The sequence below is a fragment of the Taurulus bubalis genome (assembly GCF_910589615.1).
Source record: "Taurulus bubalis genome assembly, chromosome: 1".
NCBI lineage: Eukaryota > Metazoa > Chordata > Actinopteri > Perciformes > Cottidae > Taurulus > Taurulus bubalis.
In genome coordinates, this window is record NC_136589.1 from 46,574,002 (window position 1) to 46,597,127 (window position 23,126).

At 41.7% G+C, this 23,126-nt stretch overlaps 1 protein-coding gene across 1 annotated transcript in view; it reads left to right on the forward strand.

Moving 5' to 3' along the window:
* Positions 1-23,126, forward strand: part of gabrr2a (gamma-aminobutyric acid type A receptor subunit rho2a) — a gene marked incomplete at its 3' end in the record, with an annotated part of 48,225 nt that overhangs the window by 1,736 nt on the left and 23,363 nt on the right. The window contains exon 2 of the mRNA XM_079226825.1: positions 3,253-3,359. Coding sequence (XP_079082951.1) covers positions 3,253-3,359 — 107 coding nt within the window. The remainder of the gene's footprint in view (positions 1-3,252; positions 3,360-23,126) is intronic.

Consider the following 23,126-nt stretch of genomic DNA (forward strand, 5'->3'; position numbering starts at 1 on the left):
GTCCTTGTGAGAGTCCTTGTGAGAGTCCTTTTGAAGGCAAGCTGTATTGATGCTTAGTTTGGGGGAAATTGTCGTAGTATTCGGAGGATCTGGGAATCAAAGAGACTTATCTCCTAATCAGTGTTCCTGTTTCAGCAAATGCCAAAAACAGGGAAGGCTTTTAGCAGGAAGTGGACTCTGCTTCTGTAGTCCAGCGTGTTCAAGTTCAGGCAACAGAAGCACTTTGGTAAAGGTTGCGGATTTGGTTGCATGCTCATAAACATGTTGTGTATTCTGCATCAAGCTTTCTGTATTTAACAGGGAGTATCTCTCTGATTCTGAAAAGTTAAACTAATAATGAAGAGCCTTAAGCATTGTTTCAACTGTCCATCAGGGGGTGATATAGAAGTCTATGCATCATGTGTTAAAGCTGCATTCTCTCCCCTGACCACCAGGGGGCGACTCCTCTGGTTGTATAGAAGTCTATGCTTCATGTGTTAAAGCTGCATTCTCTCCCCTGACCACCAGGGGGCGACTCCTCTGGTTGTATAGAAGTCTATGCTTCATGTGTTAAAGCTGCATTCTCTCCCCTGACCACCAGGGGGCGACTCCTCTGGTTGTATAGAAGTATATGCTTCACGTGTTAAAGCTGCATTCTCTCCCCTGACCACCAGGGGGCGACTCCTCTGGTTGTATAGAAGTCTATGCTTCATGTGTTAAAGCTGCATTCTCTCTCCTGACCACCAGGGGGCGACTCCTCTGGTTGTATAGAAGTATATGCTTCATGTGTTAAAGCTGCATTCTCTCCCCTGACCACCAGGGTGCGACTCCTCTGGTTGTATAGAAGTCTATGCTTCATGTGTTAAAGCTGCATTCTCTCTCCTAACCACCAGGGGGCGACTCATCTGGTTGTATAGAAGTATATGCTTCATGTGTTAAAGCTGCATTCTCTCTCCTGACCACCAGGGGCGACTCCTCTGGTTGTATAGAAGTATATGCTTCATGTGTTAAAGCTGCATTCTCTCTCCTGACCACCAGGGGGCGACTCCTCTGGGTGTATAGAAGTATATGCTTCATGTGTTAAAGCTGCATTCTCTCTCCTGACCACCAGGGGTGACTCCTCTGGTTGTTTAGAAGTTTATGCTTCATGTGTTAAAGCTGCATTCTCTTTCATGACCACCAGGGGGCGACTCCTCTGGTTGTATAGAAGTACATGCTTCATGTGTTAAAGCTGCATTCTCTCTCCTGACCACCAGGGGCGACTCCTTTGGTTGTATAGAAGTATATGATTCATGTGTTAAAGCTGCATTCTCTCTCCTGACCACCAGGGGGCGACTCCTCTGGTTGTATAGAAGTATATGCTTCATCTGTTAAAGCTGCATTCTCTCTCCTGACCACCAGGAGGTGACTCCTCTGGTTGTATAGAAGTCTATAGAAATGACTCTACTTCTCTCTTGATTTATTCCCTCAGTAAACATTGTAAACATGAGTTTATGTCTCAATCTCTAGTTTCAAGTCTTCTTCAATACAGCATGAAGTTCATTTCGTAAATGATGGTCCATTTAGAGTCAAACAGACCATAAAGCAGGGGATGCTTCAGGGCGGGGCTACAAGGTGATTGACAGGTCACTACCACAGTGGTCCGGTCTGGGAGTTGCCTGTGTTTTGTCTTTGAACTTTAACCCTTTCACTGTGTGTTTTTCACTTCATGAAAGGTAATTGTCACATTTTGGTCGCCCACACTTGATTTATTCAGCATTTAGTTGTACTTAGCTCCACCCTCTTGTGTCACTTTCAGGTTGCAAAAAAACTAATTGGCGACAGCCAAAAACAAAGATGGCTGCGGCCAAAATGTTGAACTTAAGGCTTCAAAACTGTAGTCCACAAACCAATGGGTGACGACACAGTGACTACGTCCACTTCTTATATACAGGCTATGGTATTAAACCAAGACCACTTGACCAAGTGCTGCCAAAGAAGAATCATAACAAAGTTTAGAAATGTTGTCACAACAAACATTGTATATCAGATGTTTTGACAGAGCTGTCAGTGAATATTTCACTACGTTAGGAGCCAACATTTTACGACTTTCCATTTATGTTCATTGAAGATATCTTCATGTTGCAAAATGTGTTGTATATGAACCGGGGCTAGACAGCTGGTGGCCTCCTGTGACCCTGACTCTTCTTTTTTTTCTGTACTTTATTATTGTTTGACAAACCTCATTTTTGTATTTATGTTTAATATTAATATACTGAAACGATAAAAAAATGTAAGTGCAAAAAAACCCTATGTTTGGCCTTTTAATGGCGGTGAGATCACAAAAAGGTGAGATCACAAAAAGTTAATAGTAATATGTTTTTGTAAATATGATTTGCAGAGGTTATGCAAGGAATTTACAAACATTGTTGTCCTGCTGACAGAAAATCCTTAATCTGAAGGGTAGTTTTAAACAAAGTTAAATTTGGGGGACATGTTGGGATCAAACCACAGTGGTTACTTCTCAAAAAGATGAAGTAAAGTCAAAAATGGGCTGAGGAGTTCAATCAGTGTGAGCCGTGATAGAAATCCTAGAGCAAGCTCATCACAGCAGCTCTCTCAGAGCATAATAACAGCTTGAGCCACGAGTAAACATTAATCAAATTTTTCTAATTATTGCCATGCGAAACACAAACTTCCATAAGAGATGAAAAGACTTGGTGCTCGAGCGGAGCGGCACTCATGTCTCATGGTTTCTTCTCACTGCGAGAGAGATCACATATTGGTCTGTTGCAGCTTCAGCAGGGCCTTCTGTCCTCAGAGGGGATTTAACACAACGTGTGGTGCAAAGCTCCACCGCCATTACTGCAACACACACTAGGACTGACAATTATCACAGCTTTCATTCAACCAAAGGACACAAATGCTATTTTTTTCTGGTGTGCACATAATGGTACACGGTTGACATCAACATTTCTAAAACTCTACCATGAAATGATAATTCGTTTCTGTGTGAGCTTTCAGCCGTTGACATTTTATGGAATTTTTGGTACGTAGGTGTGAAGAGAAAAGAGAGAGATTTTTACTGTGGTCTCTATAATGCGCTAGAATATCGAAATTGAGAAGAAAAGAAAGGGCTTGTAAATAAATGATCAATTGATGCCGTCCTTGTTTTCAGTTGTCAAATCAGATTGAATCAGTATTCTTCAGTGTCCGTGCGTTGCTTTTTATCTCTTCAAAACAAACAACCCTTTATTTGCCTGCCCTCTAACCATGAATATCATCTTCCTCTAGCTCCTTGGCAAAGAAGCCTCCAGATGTGACCAAGGCTCGCAAAACAAAGACGGAGCAGCTGCTGAAAGTGGACGATCATGACTTCACCATGAGGCCGGCGTTCGGAGGTGGGTGTGGAATGCTCTCCTCTCATCTATAGATATGATTCCCCACACACACTCATACGGGCATTTCTTTTCAAGATCACAAACACAAACTCAAGTACCACTTCACAGCTAGCTTTTGATCACATCTCCTCTCAACTCCATTTACTGATGAGGACCATCAGAGATGTGGTCAAAAGCTCTGGAAAATGCTCGTAAATCGAGGCTGAGAACTAAAATCTCTGTTTGAAACAATTAGGCCCTTATAACTCAGGGTCTTCATTTTTTGGGGGTTATATTCAAATTAAAGATACAAATCTCTTATTATGCATGGAATAGAAATTGACACTAAAAATCTGATTTAATTTACATTCTAATTGCACGATACATCATGCAGAATGCAGGGTTTTTGCAAATATGTTTACACTTGTCAGCAGCAGCTGGCCCGAGGCCGCCCCTGACGTGCCTCGGGCGTGTTAGGGGCGGCTCCCCTCATGACCTCTTACTAACAGGGGAATTCAATTCTTCATGCAAAGGTCTGGAACATCACAACAATGTCTAACTTGCACTATGACTTACTGCCATCAAATCAAATAAAGAAAGTTTAACTAATAATATCCCCCCAAAAAATGTGGGCAGTTTTCAAATGAACTGGATGAATTATAAATAATATATATTCTCATAATAAATAAATGTACTTTCAAGTCCAATAAGGACTGGATTACAGAAAGCTTTTGAAATATAGTACCTCATTTTAGACAAATGAACTGAATTGTCTTTGCCTTACAGCTTTAAATTAATTTAATTGAGGTGTGAAGTGATCTCAATCAAAAAAGCCACAATATGTTGTGGCTTTTTTGATTGAGATCACTTCACAGCAGGGACTTCATCTGTGGTAATTAAACCTTTTGTTTCAGATAAATATTCTCATCATTGATGGACAGTGAATTCATGAGTTATGATTCTGATCATATGGAGCTTTGAGGTTATTTTCTGTGCCTTCATCTCTGATGTGAGTGGGTACGTTTGGTCTAAAGAGTTGTGCTTTGCCTCGTAGTGGAGCTTCATATTGCTGCTTTTAATAATCCCCACGGCCTCTGAACATATGAGACATACTGGTTTAGAACTGCTCGTGTGAAGACTGAACATATAACAGTCTGTCCATTCTTGGTCCAAGACTCTGGTCTCTGTCCACTTTTCTCTTCCTGGAGAACGTAATAACTTCTGACTCCCATTCTCTCCTGGCTCTTTCTACTGCCTCTCCCTTATGTGAATATCGCACTTGAGTCGAGACGTCGCTCAATTCTTAATTATTTATCAATTACAGGTCCGGGTCTGGAGACAACGGTGTCTGGGTCTGGAGTCGGTCCGCCTATTAGTGACCTGTGCTATATAAGGTTCAGAGACTCACTCATACCTTGGCGCTCAGTCACTTCATTTCCTGAAAAGTAACGGTTTTGGAGGTTTCTGCTCTATGACGAAGATATGTTACTTTATATAAGTAACAAGAAATGTCAGTTCAGAAATGCTAAGGAGATGTATGAGGTGATTAGGAAACAGTGGCCTCATTGCATACAGTAGTTTGTAGAGATCACTGTCATTCTTGTCCCTCTCATTACAAAATTACCAAATTAAAGGATTTGTATGAAAAAAGCCATACTCGAAAGCTGAGCAGTTTAAACTAACTTGACCTTCATGTGAGAGTTGTGGCACCTTGGTACCCGAATGGTTACAGCGCATGCCACGCAACCTTTACAATGTCAGTTTGAGTCCAACCAGGAGCATTTGTTGGGTAACATACCTCCCCCCACTTCCTGTCAACTAACCAATATAGGCAAAATGCCAGAAAACCACCTTGGGGTTGTGTGCCTTCACCAAACAGTCATGTTGCAGTTACATCCAGGATGGTCCAAATAATCATCACTTGATGCTTTTATCCTATTAGACATTTGTGTGACATTGTCATAAATAGCATGTGAATCCTTCAGTTAAAAATGAGTTTTGTGAGGGCACAGCGTCCTTGACCTTTGACCATTCAAATTCAGTTCATCCTAGTGGACGTTCAAGCCAGATGTAATGAAACGGAGAATGAGAATGGAACGGATGCAAGATCACAGTGACCTTTGACCAGCAAAATATCATCAGTTTACCCTTGAGTGTAGGAACCTTTATGCCAAATTTGATAAAAAATCCATCAAGGCATTCCTGAGATATAGCGTTCACGAGAATGGATCAGACGTTAAGACCGATGGACGGACAACCCCAACACATAATGGCTTCATCTTCTTCCACTTCCACTTCCACTTCCGTCTGCCCTCATGTCTCCTACTGGAATCATCTCAAAGCATGAAGCATCTGTATCCTACAGCTGCAGAAAAACTCGGATCTAAAGCTTTTTATCAATGTCTCTTCTGGGTTTTGATAAAGGATTTCTCTGTGTAGCAGATGCCTCATCACTTAGAAGCTGTAAGCCAAGTGATTAAACACCCACACTGTTGTTTAGTGTGAGATCAAAAGACCACAGTTTACAAGATGTTGCATGTCTTGATGTCTTTTCATGGTATGAGTAACAATTAGAGATAGTGGTATTTTATCACTGTAATACTTCAGAGAGTAGTTCAAGGCTGGCTCTGTGTAGATATACTAATAAGTGTGGGTCTCTTGTAATTCTTTTGAGCAATCCCATGGCGCTTGTAGAACTGCTCAACACTCGACCGAGCATTCATGAAGATATTTGGACACTGAGATGAACCCACATCCTTGATTTGAAATGGGGCGACAAAGGAATAAATCTTCTGCTTGTCTTCTTCCTCTGAAGTTGTACTCTGTTGTTGCCATCATTTAGTGAGTGCGCCTCCACCCCAGTTTGAGCGATTGCTACTTCGGAGAAAGACAGCGAAGGTGGTAGGAGGTCATAGTGGAAATAGGACTAAAAATATCCCGGGTACAGGCACAAAGTCCCAGCACAGGATACACGGCTCTAGTCGCATTAGTATAAAGAGTCTCATACTCCATCCTTTTTCCCTAGAAAGGTCTACCCCCTCCAGATGTGTTTATACCCTTACCCTTTTTTTTATATTGAATAATGCTTTAACATGATTTTCCACCAAAACAGATCAGTAAGCTACAGGCTTAGCCGCATCAGAATGAAAGAGGCTGAAAATTGAAAATGCCCTCAACACAGCCCAACCTTCCTTCACATGGGCAAGTCGATAAAGACTCGGACCCAACAGAGAAGCCTGTTGTTATCCAAATTAAAGACACGCTGCGTTTAATAAATGAACAACTTTGATTCGTCACAACTTGGGTTCTAATTTGTTGTTTGTCTGTGTTTTGGGCCTCGTAAAATGTATTTTCAGCACTGAAAAGTGAGGGAGTCATCAATCAAAATACCAAGATATTTATAAGAGTCAACAACCACTATACTTCCTTCAAGAGTGACCACCGAAGGGATATTCTGTGGCTTTCTCTGACTGTTTGAAAACAACATACGTTTTGTCTTATCTGCATTTAGAACAAGTTTCAGTTGAAAAAGGGTATGATGAACAACAGCATTATGCATTTTTGTCATGTATGGATGAAAGCAGATTATATTATATTTGCATAATGTATTCATATTTTCTTTTGATAACACACAACTAACAGCTATATTTAGCATCATGACAATGTGTCTACTGGTGTGTTGGCCAAACTAAGTTGCCAGATTTCAAGAGAGACCTGAGAAAGGTCTCGGACAAAGTAAACTGTCTCCTGATTTGTGCGTAAAAAAAAAGACATTTTAGTACCACTGCCCCGCCTCCTAAAGCCGCAGTAGCATGTGACACAGATACCTGAAACTGAGTCTCTGTGGGGTGTCTCCTTTCTGGACTGTCTTTGCTCCAGCAAAGAGATAAAAACTGCTGCACCGGCAAAACTTTATGGGTAACTATAGAATGTCTGTTCTGCGCTTGTGAGTAGTAGATATAGTATATATCAGTTTGGGTCACAGGGCATACGGTTAAAACTCCGTGGAGCCTACCATTTCCCCCCCACTGAGTGAGGGAAAAATAGTACCACAAGGTACTATTTATGGACAACTAGACATTACTCTTTAGAAAGCTTGCCATAGACCAAACTGTTGGTCAAAGGGGAACAACCAAAATAATTCAGATTTCTCTTCAGGGGAGTAGAAAATATGTATAAAATGTATCTGGCCAATGTTTAGATTCAAAGCTTAACTTGAAATTCCTTTTTTGATTTGTTTGACTTGAACCCCAAAAATACATTTTACTTGTGACGCCATGAAAAGCATAGGTAAATAATGAAATGAAAGATGAAGTCTGTTTAGCGCCTTTGATTTCAGGGTTGTGGTATCACAAACGCTGTCCTATTAAAGGCTCTCTCTCTCAAACAATGTAGTATTGCACTAATAGCTGTGGAAATTCAAAGATTCATAAATGTTCAAGAAGAATGGGTTAGGGTGTGGGTATTTCCTGAAATACAGGCTCCTAGTATGGGCCAAGCCTCCAAAACACTTGATCCAACATTTCCCATAATGCAACCAATGGCATTTTTTATCAGTCCCAGTGTGGCTAACGTGTGGGTGTATTATTGCCCTTAATCCTTGGTAAAATAACCCATTAAGCTTGTTGTTAATCCGTGCAGAAAGAAAAGAGGGAGATAGCCCATCGGCCAAATCATTTTATGTATGGACTCGGAGCAACTCATGGTATGATCTGTCAACTGTATACCAAAGCCACTGCGTGCTTTTCAGAAAATGTGGTGGCTTAGCAGTGTTGAGGATTTACTGGAGGTTGTGAGGTCAGGTTGGGTTGTTTTGTGCAGCCTATTACTTAAACATATCCTCCACCTATAGCACACCGCTGGATTCAATGAGAGTGGGTCGGTCTTGGGCTGAGTAAAAACAATGACGCAATGTATCGAACTGTTTTAAAACTTCCAACAAATACCTTCTTTCATTTGACCTATACGCTGTAATATTTTTCTATTAAGATAAATAGATGACTATGGTGCTATTGTAATCGGACAAGTGCAACCACAAGAGCCATTTCACAATAGTAAATATAAACATTTCAGATGTGTCCCAGTTTATTTCCTGTTGCAGCGTAAGGACCATAAAGAGGAATGAAGGGTCATTATGTCACTGAGCTCACATTAGATTGTATCATTGCAATCAATAACTAACCAACAACCACCAGTCTTTTATGATGTTTAATAATAATCAGGAGGGCTAACGTTAGCTGTCACGAACTCTGCTGTTCTGCTGAGCTCTACATCATCAAGCATTTCATGGTGTTTTACAGATTGTGGACTAGTAGCTGGGCGCTGAAGAGGTGCCAGTTGACCTCGATGCTGTGACAGCGTCATTCTGACATCTGTCCATATTGATGCGTGTGCATTTGTAAATGAAGGAAATAACAACGAAGGGAAAGCTAGAGATGCATTGATATAATGTATCAGACATCATATATGGGGCCCGACTTAAACAGCTGGATCAGGTATTGTGACAATGGGGCTGGACCAAAGGCCACCGAATTAGCCGAGTCCAATGTCCCAGCATGAGAGGGTGGAGAGCCGGAATGGGAGTTTAACTAATCCAGTTTGGACCGAAGGATATTCCACCACCCGATCTGCTCCTGGCTAATGTCTGGTAGCAGGAAAATTATGGCTAACCCAGCAACGGGATGACGGTGACTGTTGTGCCCACATCTTCACAGAGACAAATACATTTTTCAAGGTTACATTGGAACACATTATGATAACAATATAATTAACTTGTGCCCAATAATAATTTTTACTTGAAAGCGTCATAATGTAACTCCTCTGCTAATGAGTGGAGTAGCTGTGGTCAATGTTCCCTCTAATTTTTTTTAGCCCTGAGCACACTTTTTTTTTTCTGAGCACACAGTTCAGCACTGTGAGCAATTCGCAACCACGCGACCTGCCGAAAATGACCACAAGTCTGCGTTAGCCACAGGGGATTCAAAGAGATGACAGCAAATGCATCAATATGTATACAAGATTGATATTTATTCAATATCCTTTATAATGGCTGGACTTTGGGAACATTTTAATGATGGTGTTTTACCAGTCAGTTTAGATGAACTTAAAGGATCTTTGTTGAACTTCAATAAGGGGAGGTTATGACTGGTTCACTGGTTATGACTGATATTGATATATATAAAAAAATAAAAGTATCACGGGTGTTTAGTCATTTCTCAGCAGGTACAACATTTAAGTGGAACTTCATTGAAAGAAAAATGCTAATGCAGTGCTTAACAATAATTTTAGGCCTATTAAATTGACATGGTGTCATTTTTCCTAAAGGTAGCCTATATAAACAATTTAATAACTTCATATTCTTCATATTTAAATATGTCTGAAAGTTTAATCCTACCTGTGTCAGTTTGGACTATTTCGTCTAGCCACTCATGTTTGAACGTTAGGCAGACCTTTTTCTGGGGCACCTGCTCTGCCTTTCTTTTCACCATGGTAGCCTATAGCTGCTGAGCAGGGCCCACCAAGAGTAGCCTAAACAGCGCCGGCCCGAGCTCATGTGGCGCTCTGGGCGATCTTCACTCCTGGCGCCCGGAGGAGGACAGCGGGGGTAGGGGGTGCTAACGTAGGCAGAGCGCTAGCAGAGGTACAGAGAGCGCATGTCGAGAAACGGGACGCTGATTGGCCAAGAAGACTCGACACGTCACATCAAAGATCTTATTATTGCGGAGATGGCTCACTCCTATCTCAGAAACACTGGCGCAAAAAAGATTTTTAACCCCTGAAAAAAAATCGTTTGTGCGGTCTGAAAAATGTGCGCGGTCTGAAAAATCTATTGCGCGGCCGCGCACGCATGCAGCTTAGAGGGAACACTGGTTGTGGTGTAATTAAGCTATAAGGTACGAGAGGCAGTACTGTGTCGTCAATAATGTACTGTTCAAGGGTGTTGTTAGGCCCGATGCGCAGCAACCGCCATACACATACGGGACGCACATACGGGACTATAAAACTGACTGCCGGCCTGAAAAACAGAAAAGACACTAACGTAGTCCAGCCAATGCAGAAAGCAAATGGAGAGTGAATGAGAGAGTTATCACTGAAAACAACAGCTTATTAATGAAGCTAAACCTTCTCTCGGCCGCTGCTCTCAGGCTCACTTTTATTGTTTTGGGCATTGTGTTTGGCTAAAGGCTTACAGCTAACATAACACATACTGCTGAGTACCTTTCGGCCACTGCTCTCTGGCTCAGTTTTATAGTTGTTTTTTTTGGGTGTTGTGTTTCGCTAGCTGTGACAATTAATGTAACTACTTAGTCGTTGCTTGGCCGGCAGAAAGCTTGGTGAGTTTAGTTTAGTGTTTTGGTTCAACTGGACGAAGTGTATTATACGACGACATCGAGCCCATTGCTTGAATGAAGTTACACAGCTTCTCAGTTTTGAGTTGAATTACATCGGTTTGACGACGCTTTACAGCTGTGGTTGTGTTCATACAATCACACAATCTGCTCGTTGCAGACACACCACTGGCGGACATCTGCACTCTACTGAGTGCTCCTTTCTAGATAGACATTATTTCTTAGAATATACTAGTTGATTCTTATCTTGAGAAGGTAAAATAGGGACAGGAAAGTTAAGTACCTTTTTCCTCTTTATTTATCCAGGGAAATTCAACAGAGCTGTGGGTCTTTGGTGCCTCCCTGCTGCACCATCATTCTGGCAGCTTTGCCTCTGAGCAGTTTCTAATCTTTTAGTCTGGATGAAAAGGTTTAAGAGACATTTACGCGTCGCTAAAATGCACAGAAAGCCATAATTTGTATATTCTGTTTAGAGGCTCTCAACACAAAACTATGAAAATAAAGTAATTGACGTGAATGAAAATCATCCCCCACAAGTCTAAAAATAACTTGATATCTGCCAAATATCAGGGCTGTAACTGCTGCTGCCAGTTTGATATCACGATTCAATTTGCAGATTGTATCACGCTTGCTACTGTACATTAAAGTAGGATGTAACACTCTATTGATTGGGATCACTGCCGCTTTATCATTGCAAACCAAGTTAAATGCTGTCACATTTAAAGGGGTGGATAATTGAATTGGCACGAGAAGTTGTTCAGCTTATTAAATGCCATCAACAGCAGAAATGTTTCGTTTGCTTTATCCCCGATCACCACAGTGACATGCTATCCCTGTTTGTCATCTGTGACAGGACATGAACTCACAGTAATAAACACAGTTTCTGCTTCCTTTTTGTGTAGTTTAAGCTTTAAACAGAGCTCACTGATGGATGGGTCAGTAGCACCCAGATACCATCTGTTGACATCGGCTTGATTTGAGGTGACTGGAGTTGAGTTTTAGCTGCTAGCTTCACTCAGTCCAGCTTGCAGTGTTAGCCTAGCCTAGCTCTGCCTGTGGCTGCACGGCAGGCCCCACTCCAGCAGAGATGAGCAGATTAAGCTGGCAGCGGTTCCTCCTGTTTACAGCTTAGATTAGCACAGGCACCAATCCGTTACGCCATCAGGCAGCTGTTACCCAGCAATGACACTTTGTCCCAGCTGAAGAACACACACAGAAAATGAAACGGGGCCCAAAAATGGCTCTCAAGAAGTACATCCAGTCTTGCTGAAGGTACTTTGATATTCTCATATTTTGTGCATTATGACAATTTGGTCTTGATAATCTTATTTACTGTGTATTCCCATGCATTGTATTGAACACACAAGGACCCATGGGTTATTTCCTTTACTTCTGTGAATTGTAATTTAGGTGAAGATGATTTCTGTCCTCTTGTGATGTTCATCATGTTCTGGCCAGAGTCTGCCAAATTTTCCAAAAGTAGGTGGCGAGTGAAATATTATCAAACCAAAAGTAAAAAATGGAAGAAACTATGAGAATATCACCCAGATTTACAAATGCTATTATTTGTCTATCAGGCTGCAAACTAAACGATAATTCAGCATTCCTCTCAGCACTACAGAGCCTTTTTAATCATCAGGCAGCTGTGTTGTATGAAAAAAGCCCTCATAAAAAAGCCCTCATTAAACACACTTCCTGCTCAGCAGCAAACAGACACACACAGGTAGAGACTAGCTGGCCTCACCAGGCTTTCAATTGACTCTAAACCAGGGCTATTCAACTTCAGTAGCAAGTGGGCCGAATAAGAATATCACGGGGGGTGTGAGGGCCGCACAGAATATTGATCAAATAATGGCTAAAAATGAAAAACAGTAACGTATATTTCCACAGGTAAACAGTCACACACGCATCTCTTTTCTTCCACTTTATATAATCAGTTACAGACTCTCATTCCATTCCAAAACACAGGACAGCCGTATCAAGCTTTGATGCAGAAGTGCAAAAGTTACATAAAAAACATAAACAAAAAATGAGACATTGCTTTTCTGACATGTCCATATCCACAAATGTAGAAAACAATTTGAAAATAGTATGATAGTATTCAGATATCAGATTAACAATAAATGAGCCTGTTCAGGAAACTATCAAAAACAATTCCAAGCAGAAATTAGGTAGTTACAGCAGGTCCATATCCCAAAATGCATAATGTAAACTGAACATCTTGAAACTGGCCACCAGCCCTGGCCACCAGCCCTTTCACTCTACCGGTAATAGCAGGAGCTCCATCCGTAATCAACAAGCAGACTTTTTGTAAATCCAGTTCATGCTCATTAAAAAACATGACAATCTTTTGAAAAATAACTTCACCTGTAGTGTGTCCCTCCAGCGGAACGAGCCCCAGTAGTTCCTCCCGACCGCGCACATATATGCACAGCTGGACCATGTCGGTACAGTCAGTCGATTCATCCACAGCGATAGACATAAACTCTGCTTTTCAAAGCTTTTCCAAAAGCTGCCCTTCGATATCCGTTGCCAGTAGCTCCAGTCTGCGGAGAGTTGATGTGTCCGAGAGAGGCACTTTTTTAATGCATGAAGTGACGCTTGCCTTCACTTTTTCGTCAACAATCATTTCATCAATAACTGCAAGCATGCAGTCTTTAACAGTCTCCGACTCGGTAAAGGGCCTCTTCTGTCTGGCTAGTGTCCAGGCTACGCGTAGAGATGCTATCATGGCTCTCTCTTGTTCTGTGCAAAAGCGACTAAGGGCACACTGCCCTCGTTGAAAAGATGCTAACAGTTCGTATACTTTCCTCCTCCGTTCATCAGAGCCCTCGGGAAAACTGTTGAAAATGAGCCATGATTCGACTTGTATTGCCTCTTCACATTGTATTCTTTCATCACAGCAATGGATTCGCTGCACAATAAACACATTGGTTTGTTGCTCATTACGGCTGGCAAAGTAAATAAATACTTTTCAGTCCATTCACTTTGGAATTGGCGGTTTTCACAGTCAGCTTTACGACGAGAATACAAAAAATGAATGCAGCTTTAAGTCCTTTGTAGCAGAAATATTGTGTTTGCTCTGCATTCGCTAAAGAGCATACTGTTGTTTGTAACTAGGCAACTGTCTGCTCACACTTTCAGGAAACTTTTAGGAAACCATCCCAAATGGACATGTCAGTATATTCCAACACATTCTCCCTCTCAAATACAGCCGCTTGGTCAGTGGCCCTATGCTTCAAACTATAAAGCTCTACATCAGGTTCCACATGAGACATGAACAGCACTTTCCTGGGTGAATGTCCTGTGTTTGTTTGACCCGTCCATCCAACCGCTCATCCAGAAGACTCTTTAGACTACATCAGTTTCTCTGACTGTCTAATAATGATGTGGATGTCCGGGTTTACACTGGAGTCAATTGAAAGCCCAGTGCTTCTCAGCAGTGGCGGGCTGTGCATTTTATACTTAGGCCCGCTGTCTGATATCGTATTCAGATATAAAAGAGGTGAGATCTTATTGGATAAAGAGCATTAAGGAGCGAGCACGAGGGATTCATTCTAAGCAAAACACATTGATTATTGGGTTCAGAAGATTATACGCAAATGGAAAAATAGTTAGGAACAATATTTTCCATTTCTGCTAATAGTTCCTTTAATAAATGCTACGCACTGTCCCTTTAAGACTGTGTTAAATGTTGCTGATTCAGTGACGGGTGGGCTGTTTGTCTAATAAACCGAGGCTATATGGCAGTGCAATGGGCCTCAAGCAAACACATTTTACACACGTACTGTATCTGTAGGCAGTGGCACAGCAATACAGTTTTGATAACACCCTTGTTTGATTTGCTCTATTAAAAACTCAGAATCACAGAGATGGAGAAGACCGAAATTCATCAACTATGTTTGTGAGAACAGCCACGAAAGACAGCAATCAGACATTAGACTTTTTTTCCTGCATGGAGTTATGCTGGAAATTATGCTTTACAAACAATCCACCATTTATTGCCAAGTAAGTTTACACATACAAGGAATTTGTCCTGGCGGGAAGTGCATAACATTTAACAATAAACATTTAACAATAAACATTTCATGATAAACATAAAACAGTGCAATAAAAACTCCATGAATATTTACAATTGGGTGTACTAAATATTTACAGTTGGCTCTGCAGATAAATTTAAAAACAATAAGTACATGGAATGAAGTGATTATGTGAAAGTGATAAGTGTAAAGTTAAGTGGCAAGTGCATTTAAATATAAATATGAGGTGTGGAGGGATGTGCAGGGGAGTGAACAGTAGGAAATTGTCCTGGGGGTGACAGACAGTCAGTGGGGGATTTGGGCTCTGTTGATGAGCCCGACTGCCGAAGGGAAAAAACTGTTTGTGTGGCGTGAGGTCTTGGTCCTGATGGACCTCAGCCTCCTGCCAGATGGAAGGGACTCAAACAAGTTATGACCAGGGTGAGAGGGGTCAGCGGCAATCTTCCTAGCTCGCTTCAGAGTCCTGGAAGTGAACAAGTCCTGGAGGGACGGAAGATTACAGCCAATCACCCTCTCGCCAGAGCGGATGATGCGCTACAGCCTGGCCTTGTCCTTGGCAGTGTCTGCAGCATGCCGGACGGTGATGGAGGAGCAGAGGATGGACTCAACGATGGCAGTGTAGAAGTGCACCATCATTGTCTTCGGCAGGTTGAATTTCTTCAGCTGCCTCAGCAAGAACATCCTCTGCTGGGCCTTCTTAGTGATGGAGCTGATGTTCAGCTCCCACCTGAGGTATGGTTTAGAGCAAGGGTGTCAAACATACGGTCCGCGGGCCGAATCCGGCCCGCCAGGGGGTCCAGTCCGACGCACGGGATAATTGTTAAAATTGCAGGAAAAGAAAAAGAAAAAAATAATAATAATTGCGGAGCTGGGGCTCCAACCACTGATTCTCTGATTGAAAGACGGGCATGATAACCATTGAGCCACAGTCGCAATCGATTGGACCACTGACTTACTAGAGATATTGCTCAACTGCGAGGGAATCTGCAGAGGAGAGCCCAGGCAGGTAAACAGTGGGCTGATTTTTGGTCTTTATGTTTCTAGTTTATTGGAGAAATACCTTAAAATAGTGTTTATCATCCAAAAAGCTTCACCAATGATTTAAACAAAGAGAAAAATTGTTGTTATGTATGCGTTATTATGCTATGATTTTACTTGTCCAGATCTTGTTTCTTTTGGTCAAATTTTGTCACACTTTTCTCTTAGAAGTTCATTGGTCCTTTTCTTCTAAACACAATGAGATATCAATAGCTTTGACCAGAAACATCCTGGTCGAAAGCAATAAACGTGAGGACAATTGGATCAAATCTAGGTTTGTGGAATCACAGGTGTTTGATATTGAATGGATGTTATTATGAAAAAGTTCTGAGGGGACTTCAGAGTCTTTATGGCAACCCACAATGTGCACGTTTTCCTGCCAAGAAGCGTCTTTAAAATGTATTTATAAATGCATCTGTTGCCGTTTATCTCATTTTGGCATCAAACTGCCTCAATCTTTTCCAAGTTTGACATTTTTAAAGAACACCTTTGTCTGCCTCTAGGCTGCGCGTCCTCACTGTCCATACGACAGTTCGCATGAGATCTCGCAAAAAAGTTGCTCTTCCTTTTTCGTCAGAGGGTGCCGGCGGGACACCGGCTTGCCTGGCCGAGAACGTCAAAAAGTTTCAAAAAGTGTCCCCAATATTTATTGAAATACCCCTGGATTTCAGACGGTGGGGGCAAAAATTGCCCCCTAAAAAATATGTAAATCTCCTACTCTGTGTAAATCCGATGCCGTTTGTCACGTAGCTCTTATTTTGAATTTAAGTCTATAACTATATAAGTCTTTAACACCGTTATAGACTTATATAACTGTAATGCAAATGTATTGTTGAGCATGTCTTGATATTTACTGTACATGACCATCATAATTCTATTTGCATATGAATTTTAGCATATTTTTTCATTTTTAACCACTTAACAAATGTATGTATGTTAACACATACATTTAATGAACTTCGAGTAACTAACAGTACATTTGTTATTTCAGTTGGTTCCTTGCATGTAAATACCATATAATGTGTACTAACACATAACAACTCAACTTGTTCAACCCACTGGCTACTCCTGCAGTTCAGGAGTGTTGTTCTCCTCATTATGGTTGAGGTGACAAAGACATGTGTGTGCATGGTTTTGGGCTGCTGAGTATGTAGAGGTCCCCGAGCTTGGGCAACGTTTGAAGTAGAGGGACACTGCTCTGGGGTGAAGACAAGGAAGCAAGCAAAGTCCTCTCAGGACGTCCACATGACTGGGGGCACAGTCAAGTGCTGTTGAAATACAAAGCCCTCTTCAGATTAGGCATTACTGTCATCACCAGTCAGCTTGAACTGAGGTGTCAGTGCTGCAACAAAGCCTCAGATGTTCATTGGAAACATGTCGGAATAGAGTTTCAGGCCCTGAACATCTGAGTCACTGACTGGATCCACATCACTTCACACAGCTCTCAGGAATGCACAGAACTCCAGAGAGATTGTAAGCAATTCATGAGATCTGGCAAGATAAGATGAGATAGAACTTTATTCATCCCAAGAGGAATTGTTGTGCAGTCGTTGCCGTATAGAGAAGAGAAGTGTGTATATAGAGTTGTCGGGAAGAAGATAAAAGAAGATAAAAGTGCTTGTGTTACAAAATGGTTGGCTCACAAATTATCTAAAAATATATGTTTATTTCCTTTTCCTCCTGTGGTATGTCTCCTCGTTTTGGTTTTCTTTGTTTAGGATTTTGAGATATTTGCGTCTACCTTCACAATAAAAGTGAATAGAATTTATCTTGTGCCGCTCACAGCTTTTCAAAACCCTTTTTTTTTCAGGAACTGTGTTCCTGTTATTCTGGATAATCCACTGAATACTCTGTCCTCAGTTTGTATTATTTCAGTTCCTTCCAACTAGAGGTAAACTGGTTGGTTTGGCACTCACAGCTAAAAGCAGTCTTTTGAAGTTGCCGTTCCCTGTAGCTTTATTGGTTTGTAATGCGGATCAGGAAACAAGCACAGAGGGTTTAGCTAATGCCTCTCTCAGTGAGTGGGAATCTCTTTTAAAACAGACGTGGAAGAAGCCATTGCCGAGTGGGTGATTCACACTCGTATTAATATCATGATGTTACAGGGTAAACAAAATGACTCTCTCACAGTCATTGATGCAATACCTAAAACTGAACTAATATCAAGTCGATGCAGATTGTCACGTGACCAATTGGTAATCAAACTAAAGTCCATCTGTCTTTGTCTCAGGGCTGTTTCTTGCCCTTTGGTGTTTGAGGCCATTGGATTGACCTTTTCATTGCCAAACAATTTAAGATTTAAAAATCATAATTCAACTGAATTAAACTGACATGATCAGGTTACTGATTCTCTGTGAAGGAGAAGGCCTATCCTTAGTCATTCCAGTTGGTTATTTCTGCTAGTGTTTCCGTATTTCACTTTCATTTGAAAATATTTTATGAGCTAGTATTTATTCACATTCTTTACACAATACAGCTTTCAGTCACACTTATTCTACAGCCAACAATATGTGTGCATACAATTAGTAAAGCAATTTACACACATGCGGCAGTTGCTGGTTGTGCATGAAGAAAATCCTAAAATCTGTACCTGCCGGATTGAGTTTCCTGTTTGGACTGCCTTTCTGGTGTCCTTGCCTTAGGCATCTGGTGGCGAGGTGGAGAAAGGCAGTGAGCGGGTCTGGGGAAGTGGGAATGTGACTGGAGGGAAGTTTTTTTGTAACTATTGTCTGCAGTGCAAGTGAGCATTTTTGGCATCCATAATTTCAGGCGCAAACATCTGAATTTCTCCTTCATCTGTAGATTGTCTTGATATCCTGACTTTCACTTTTTTTGTTTGTGGTTGTAGATTATAACTTTAGATATCTTCTGTTTCACTGATTCACGGCTCCCTGAATTTCAAGACACAAGTCTTTTGCTGATTTTGATCATACAATATGATGTTTGCATAGAACATAAGTAACCACCTTGTTATTAATGCCCATGAGTGGTTCTTACACAGCGGTGAAATGAACCACAAAGGTCACATAGTAAGTGGTAGCCAGCGGTTGTAATCAAATCGATATTACAGAGAGTGCAGTTGGGACATTTGGAAATGTAAAGTCAACAGACAGGAGATGGTAGATGGAACACCTGTTATTACTTTTAAACTGCCAAATTTGCCTTGAATATTTGAGATGACAAAGAATGTGGTCTTTGTTGGGTTATGAAGATCCTCGGTTATTTTTCCTTGAAGGATACTGACAGAGCAGGATAAAGGTGCAATGTGGATTCATGGAGATTAATTAAAATTCTTCACTTTTGGAATGTTTCTGAACATTCTTAACGGTATTGATATTGACAATTTATACTGTACAGAATATGTGTTGGGGGTCTATAGTAGAATAAATATCTTGAGAATGTTCAGTGACTTGTTCTATTTACATCAGCCGCTGAACACTGCTGACATAATATTCACATTAAACCCTCAACTGAGGATCCTCATACTGTATTAGGTTGAAAGACAACCTTTACATGTCATGACAAAAAATCCAAAATCTTCAGCTGATGCACATTCTGTGCTTTATTAAACCTCAGTCCAACAAAATATTTTTGTAATTATATAAATAAGTTATTCATCTTTTTATATTAGTAATAATTTTTACTATCCATTAATTTTCTTCCGCTTCTCCAGGGCCGAGTCACGGTGGCAGCAGGCAGAGCGAGATAATCCAAACATCTGTCTCCCCAGCAACGTTTTCCAGCTTCTCTTGGGGGATCCTAAAGTGTTCTAGAGCTGCAACACATTTTAAGAATCGTTTAATCTGTTTATTATTTTTTCAATTAATCGATGAATCGGATATAAAAAACAAAAAGGTGTGTGTTCTGTGATGCAGTCCGTCATGCTGTTGATGTCCCCATGTGGTCCACACAGCACATCCCAGTCCGTTGACTCAAAGCAGTCCTGCAGGGCGTCATTAGCCTCCTGAGACCACCTCCTCACAGTCCTGGTCCTGAGACCACCTCCTCACAGTCCTGGTCCTGAGACCTCCTAACAGTCCTGGTCCTGAGACCTCCTAAGAGTCCTGTCCTGAGACCTCCTCCTCACAGTCCTGGTCCTGAGACCTCCTAACAGTCCTGGTCCTGAGACCTGCTCACAGTCCTGGTCCTGAGACCTCCTCCTAACAGTCCTGGTCATGAGACCACCAACAGTCCTGGTCTTGAGACCTCCTCACAGTCCTGGTCCTGAGACCTCCTCCTAACAGTCCTGGTCATGAGACCACCAACAGTCCTGGTCTTGAGACCTCCTCACAGTCCTGGTCCTGAGACCTCCTCACAGTCCTGGTCCTGAGACCTCCTCCTAACAGTCCTGGTCATGAGACCACCAACAGTCCTGGTCCTGAGACCACCTCCTCACAGTCCTGGTCCTGAGACCTGGGTGTCAGCAGGACCAGGTCGTGATCAGACCTGTATGCATCCTTAGCATTTGCACACAGTAGGTTCAGAGTTGTATTGTTCCTTGTGGGGCAGTTGACATATTGTTGAAAAGTTGGCAGAGCTTTCTCCAGTGTGGTTAAAGTCACTAGTGATAGTCAGAAAAGCAGCAGGCTGTTGACTCACAGTCCAGACACAGTGGAGTGGATGGTGTCCACTGCTTCCTCAGCGTTGTAATGTAATGGTACTATCTTATTGTCATACAGAGTGGAGTGATCAGGTGTATGTGATGTCAGAGGGGGGCGTCTTCAGTCCACAGTCCGCACTTGGAATTGTACGAACCTGTCAGTCACAGTCCCGCCTCTCTTCTCACCGCTCAGTATCACGTCTCTGTCCGCCTGAACACACCTGAAGCAGGGCACCGACGCGCTGTGGTCCGGAAAATCTGCGAGCAGCCATGTCTCCATTAAACACATGAGACTTCACTCAGAAGACCCTCTCAGTCTTTACCCTCTCAGTCTTTACCAGCAGGTTTTTTTTGCCAAAAACCTCACGCCCCCCCCGTTATGATCGGCGGTACCGGTAGCCGTGTGCTCTCCTCGCTCAAACATCTCTGCGACTTATTGAGTGGCGTGATAATTGCGCGACACGATGAATCAATAATTAAATTTGTTGCCAACTCTTTTAATAATCGAATTTCATTGATTTTATCGATTCGTTGTTGCAGCACTAAAGTGTTCCCAAGCCGCATTAGATATATTATCCCTCCAGTGTGTTCTAGACCTACTCCACCTCTGTCTTTACTCCAAGCTCCCACTGGACGTCCAAGCTCCTCTCCCTATCTCTAAAGCTACAGAGGAAACTCACCCTTGCTGCTTGTATTAGCAATTTCAATCTTTTGGCCACTACTCAAAGCTCATGACAATAGGTAAAGGTTAAAAGATCTAAATAAATCAAAGTCTTCCGACACAGCTTCCTTCACCACAGCAGTCTGGCACAATGCCCACATTACTGCTGATGCCTTCGTTTTTTGTTTTTTGTTCAGTTTTGGGGAACCACGGCCTCACACTTGGAAGTGCCAACTTTCAGCCCGAAGGCTTCCCACTCAACTGCAAACCACCCCAGTGTGTGCTAAAGGTCATGGTCTAATAAAACCAAGAGAACCACATCATCTGCAAAGAGCAGAAAAGTAAACCGGACACTCTCCTCCGCCTGACTGCACCTTGAGATCCTTGCCATGTACATCATGAACAGAATCTTTGACAAGGGGCAACCCTGGCAGAGGCCAACACCCACTAAGAATGTGTTTGACATTGTTCTGAGAAAACACAATACTGCAAGCCTTCTCCATGTTAACAAAACACATGTAGACTTGATAGGCAAACTCCCATGACATGCCCCTTACAGCCTTCTCAGGGTAAAGCTGGTCCACTGTCCACAACCAGGACGAAATCCACACTGCTCCTCCTTTGACAATTGGTCATGGAGCCTCCACTAAAGCACCCATGGGATAAGCTTTCCTAGGAGGCGTGTGATACCTTGAGAAGACCTTGTAGACTTTGTAAATTGTGGATCTTGAGTTGGAATGCACCCGTAAAGTTCCTGAGTCTGCAACTGCAGTGAAGTCTGGACACATGGATTGTGACTAAAAAGGTGTGGAATTCAAAATGCTACTTTCTACTTTGAGTGTCAACCAGTTGACCTCTTAGTGGACATTAGGATTTCGCTGCTTTCAACGAACCAGTTGAATATGATTGACCATGGCGATCTTTTCCCAAAGAACATTTGTTTTTGTGTATTTTGAATCTCAGATCAGACACACTACAAGATCAGACACACTACAAGACCATCTCTTAAACACCAGAATGATTGACTTAATATTGAGTTGAACGTTGATTGATCAGGTCACCATCAGCACAGAAGACCTTCATGCCCGATCTGACAAGAAGTGCTCCACACTTGATGGCATTGTCCCATTAAGTGGAGAATAATCCCGAGCACAGGGATCTGTTCACGGGCCCTCATCTGGAGAGCTTTGATGACTGTAATCTAGCATTTAGCGTCTCTGCTAATCTCTTTGGATTACAGAGTGTATAGATAAGTGATGCAAAGTGGTTCAAATCGCCTGTAAATCTTCGCTCCATTTTCGCTCGATGTATGAAGTGTGTCCACGCTGACTGAAGAGAGGGTCACACATAATGCTGTTAACCTTATGTAGAGGTCAGAGAGCATGACAGCGATAGTGAAGGAATATGAAACGTTTACTAGGATCCAGTTACAGTAAAGCAGAATGGGATACAGTAAATGGAACGCTGTCGCATGAGGTGGGTGAATTTGACCAATCATGAAAAAAAAACTCCACTTTGCCCAATGTGTATGAACATAACCATGACATAACCATGACATATATATACTGTATATATATATATATATATATATATATATATATATATATATATATATATATATATATAAATATATATATATATATATATATATATATATGTATATATATATGTATGTGTGTGTACCAGTAACACATTTTTCTTTTAAAAAGCTGAGAGCTGTTGGTTTTAGGAATAAGGCATGAAAACAGTTGATGCCTGTGTTTCTTCTTTTCCATTAAAATAACTCTTTAACAGATTTCAGTTCTGTTTTTGGGTCACTTGTTCCACTTCCTGTGGATTTATGTAAAGTGTCGTGATCCCTGCTTTATACACCGCTTAAGGCAGACAGCTGCCAATTTCTGAATTCCACACGAGTTGAATCCCACTGAGAAAATGGGCCAAATGCCACCATGAGTTCACATGGAACGAAATATAATTGGTGTCACCCATGCTTTTAGAAAAAAAAGTTAAATCCCATTTACTGTATTTGGGTCCCGAAAACTCACATTGATACTTTACAGGGAGAAATGTACTTCTACATAGACCCCTCTCTCAAACAGA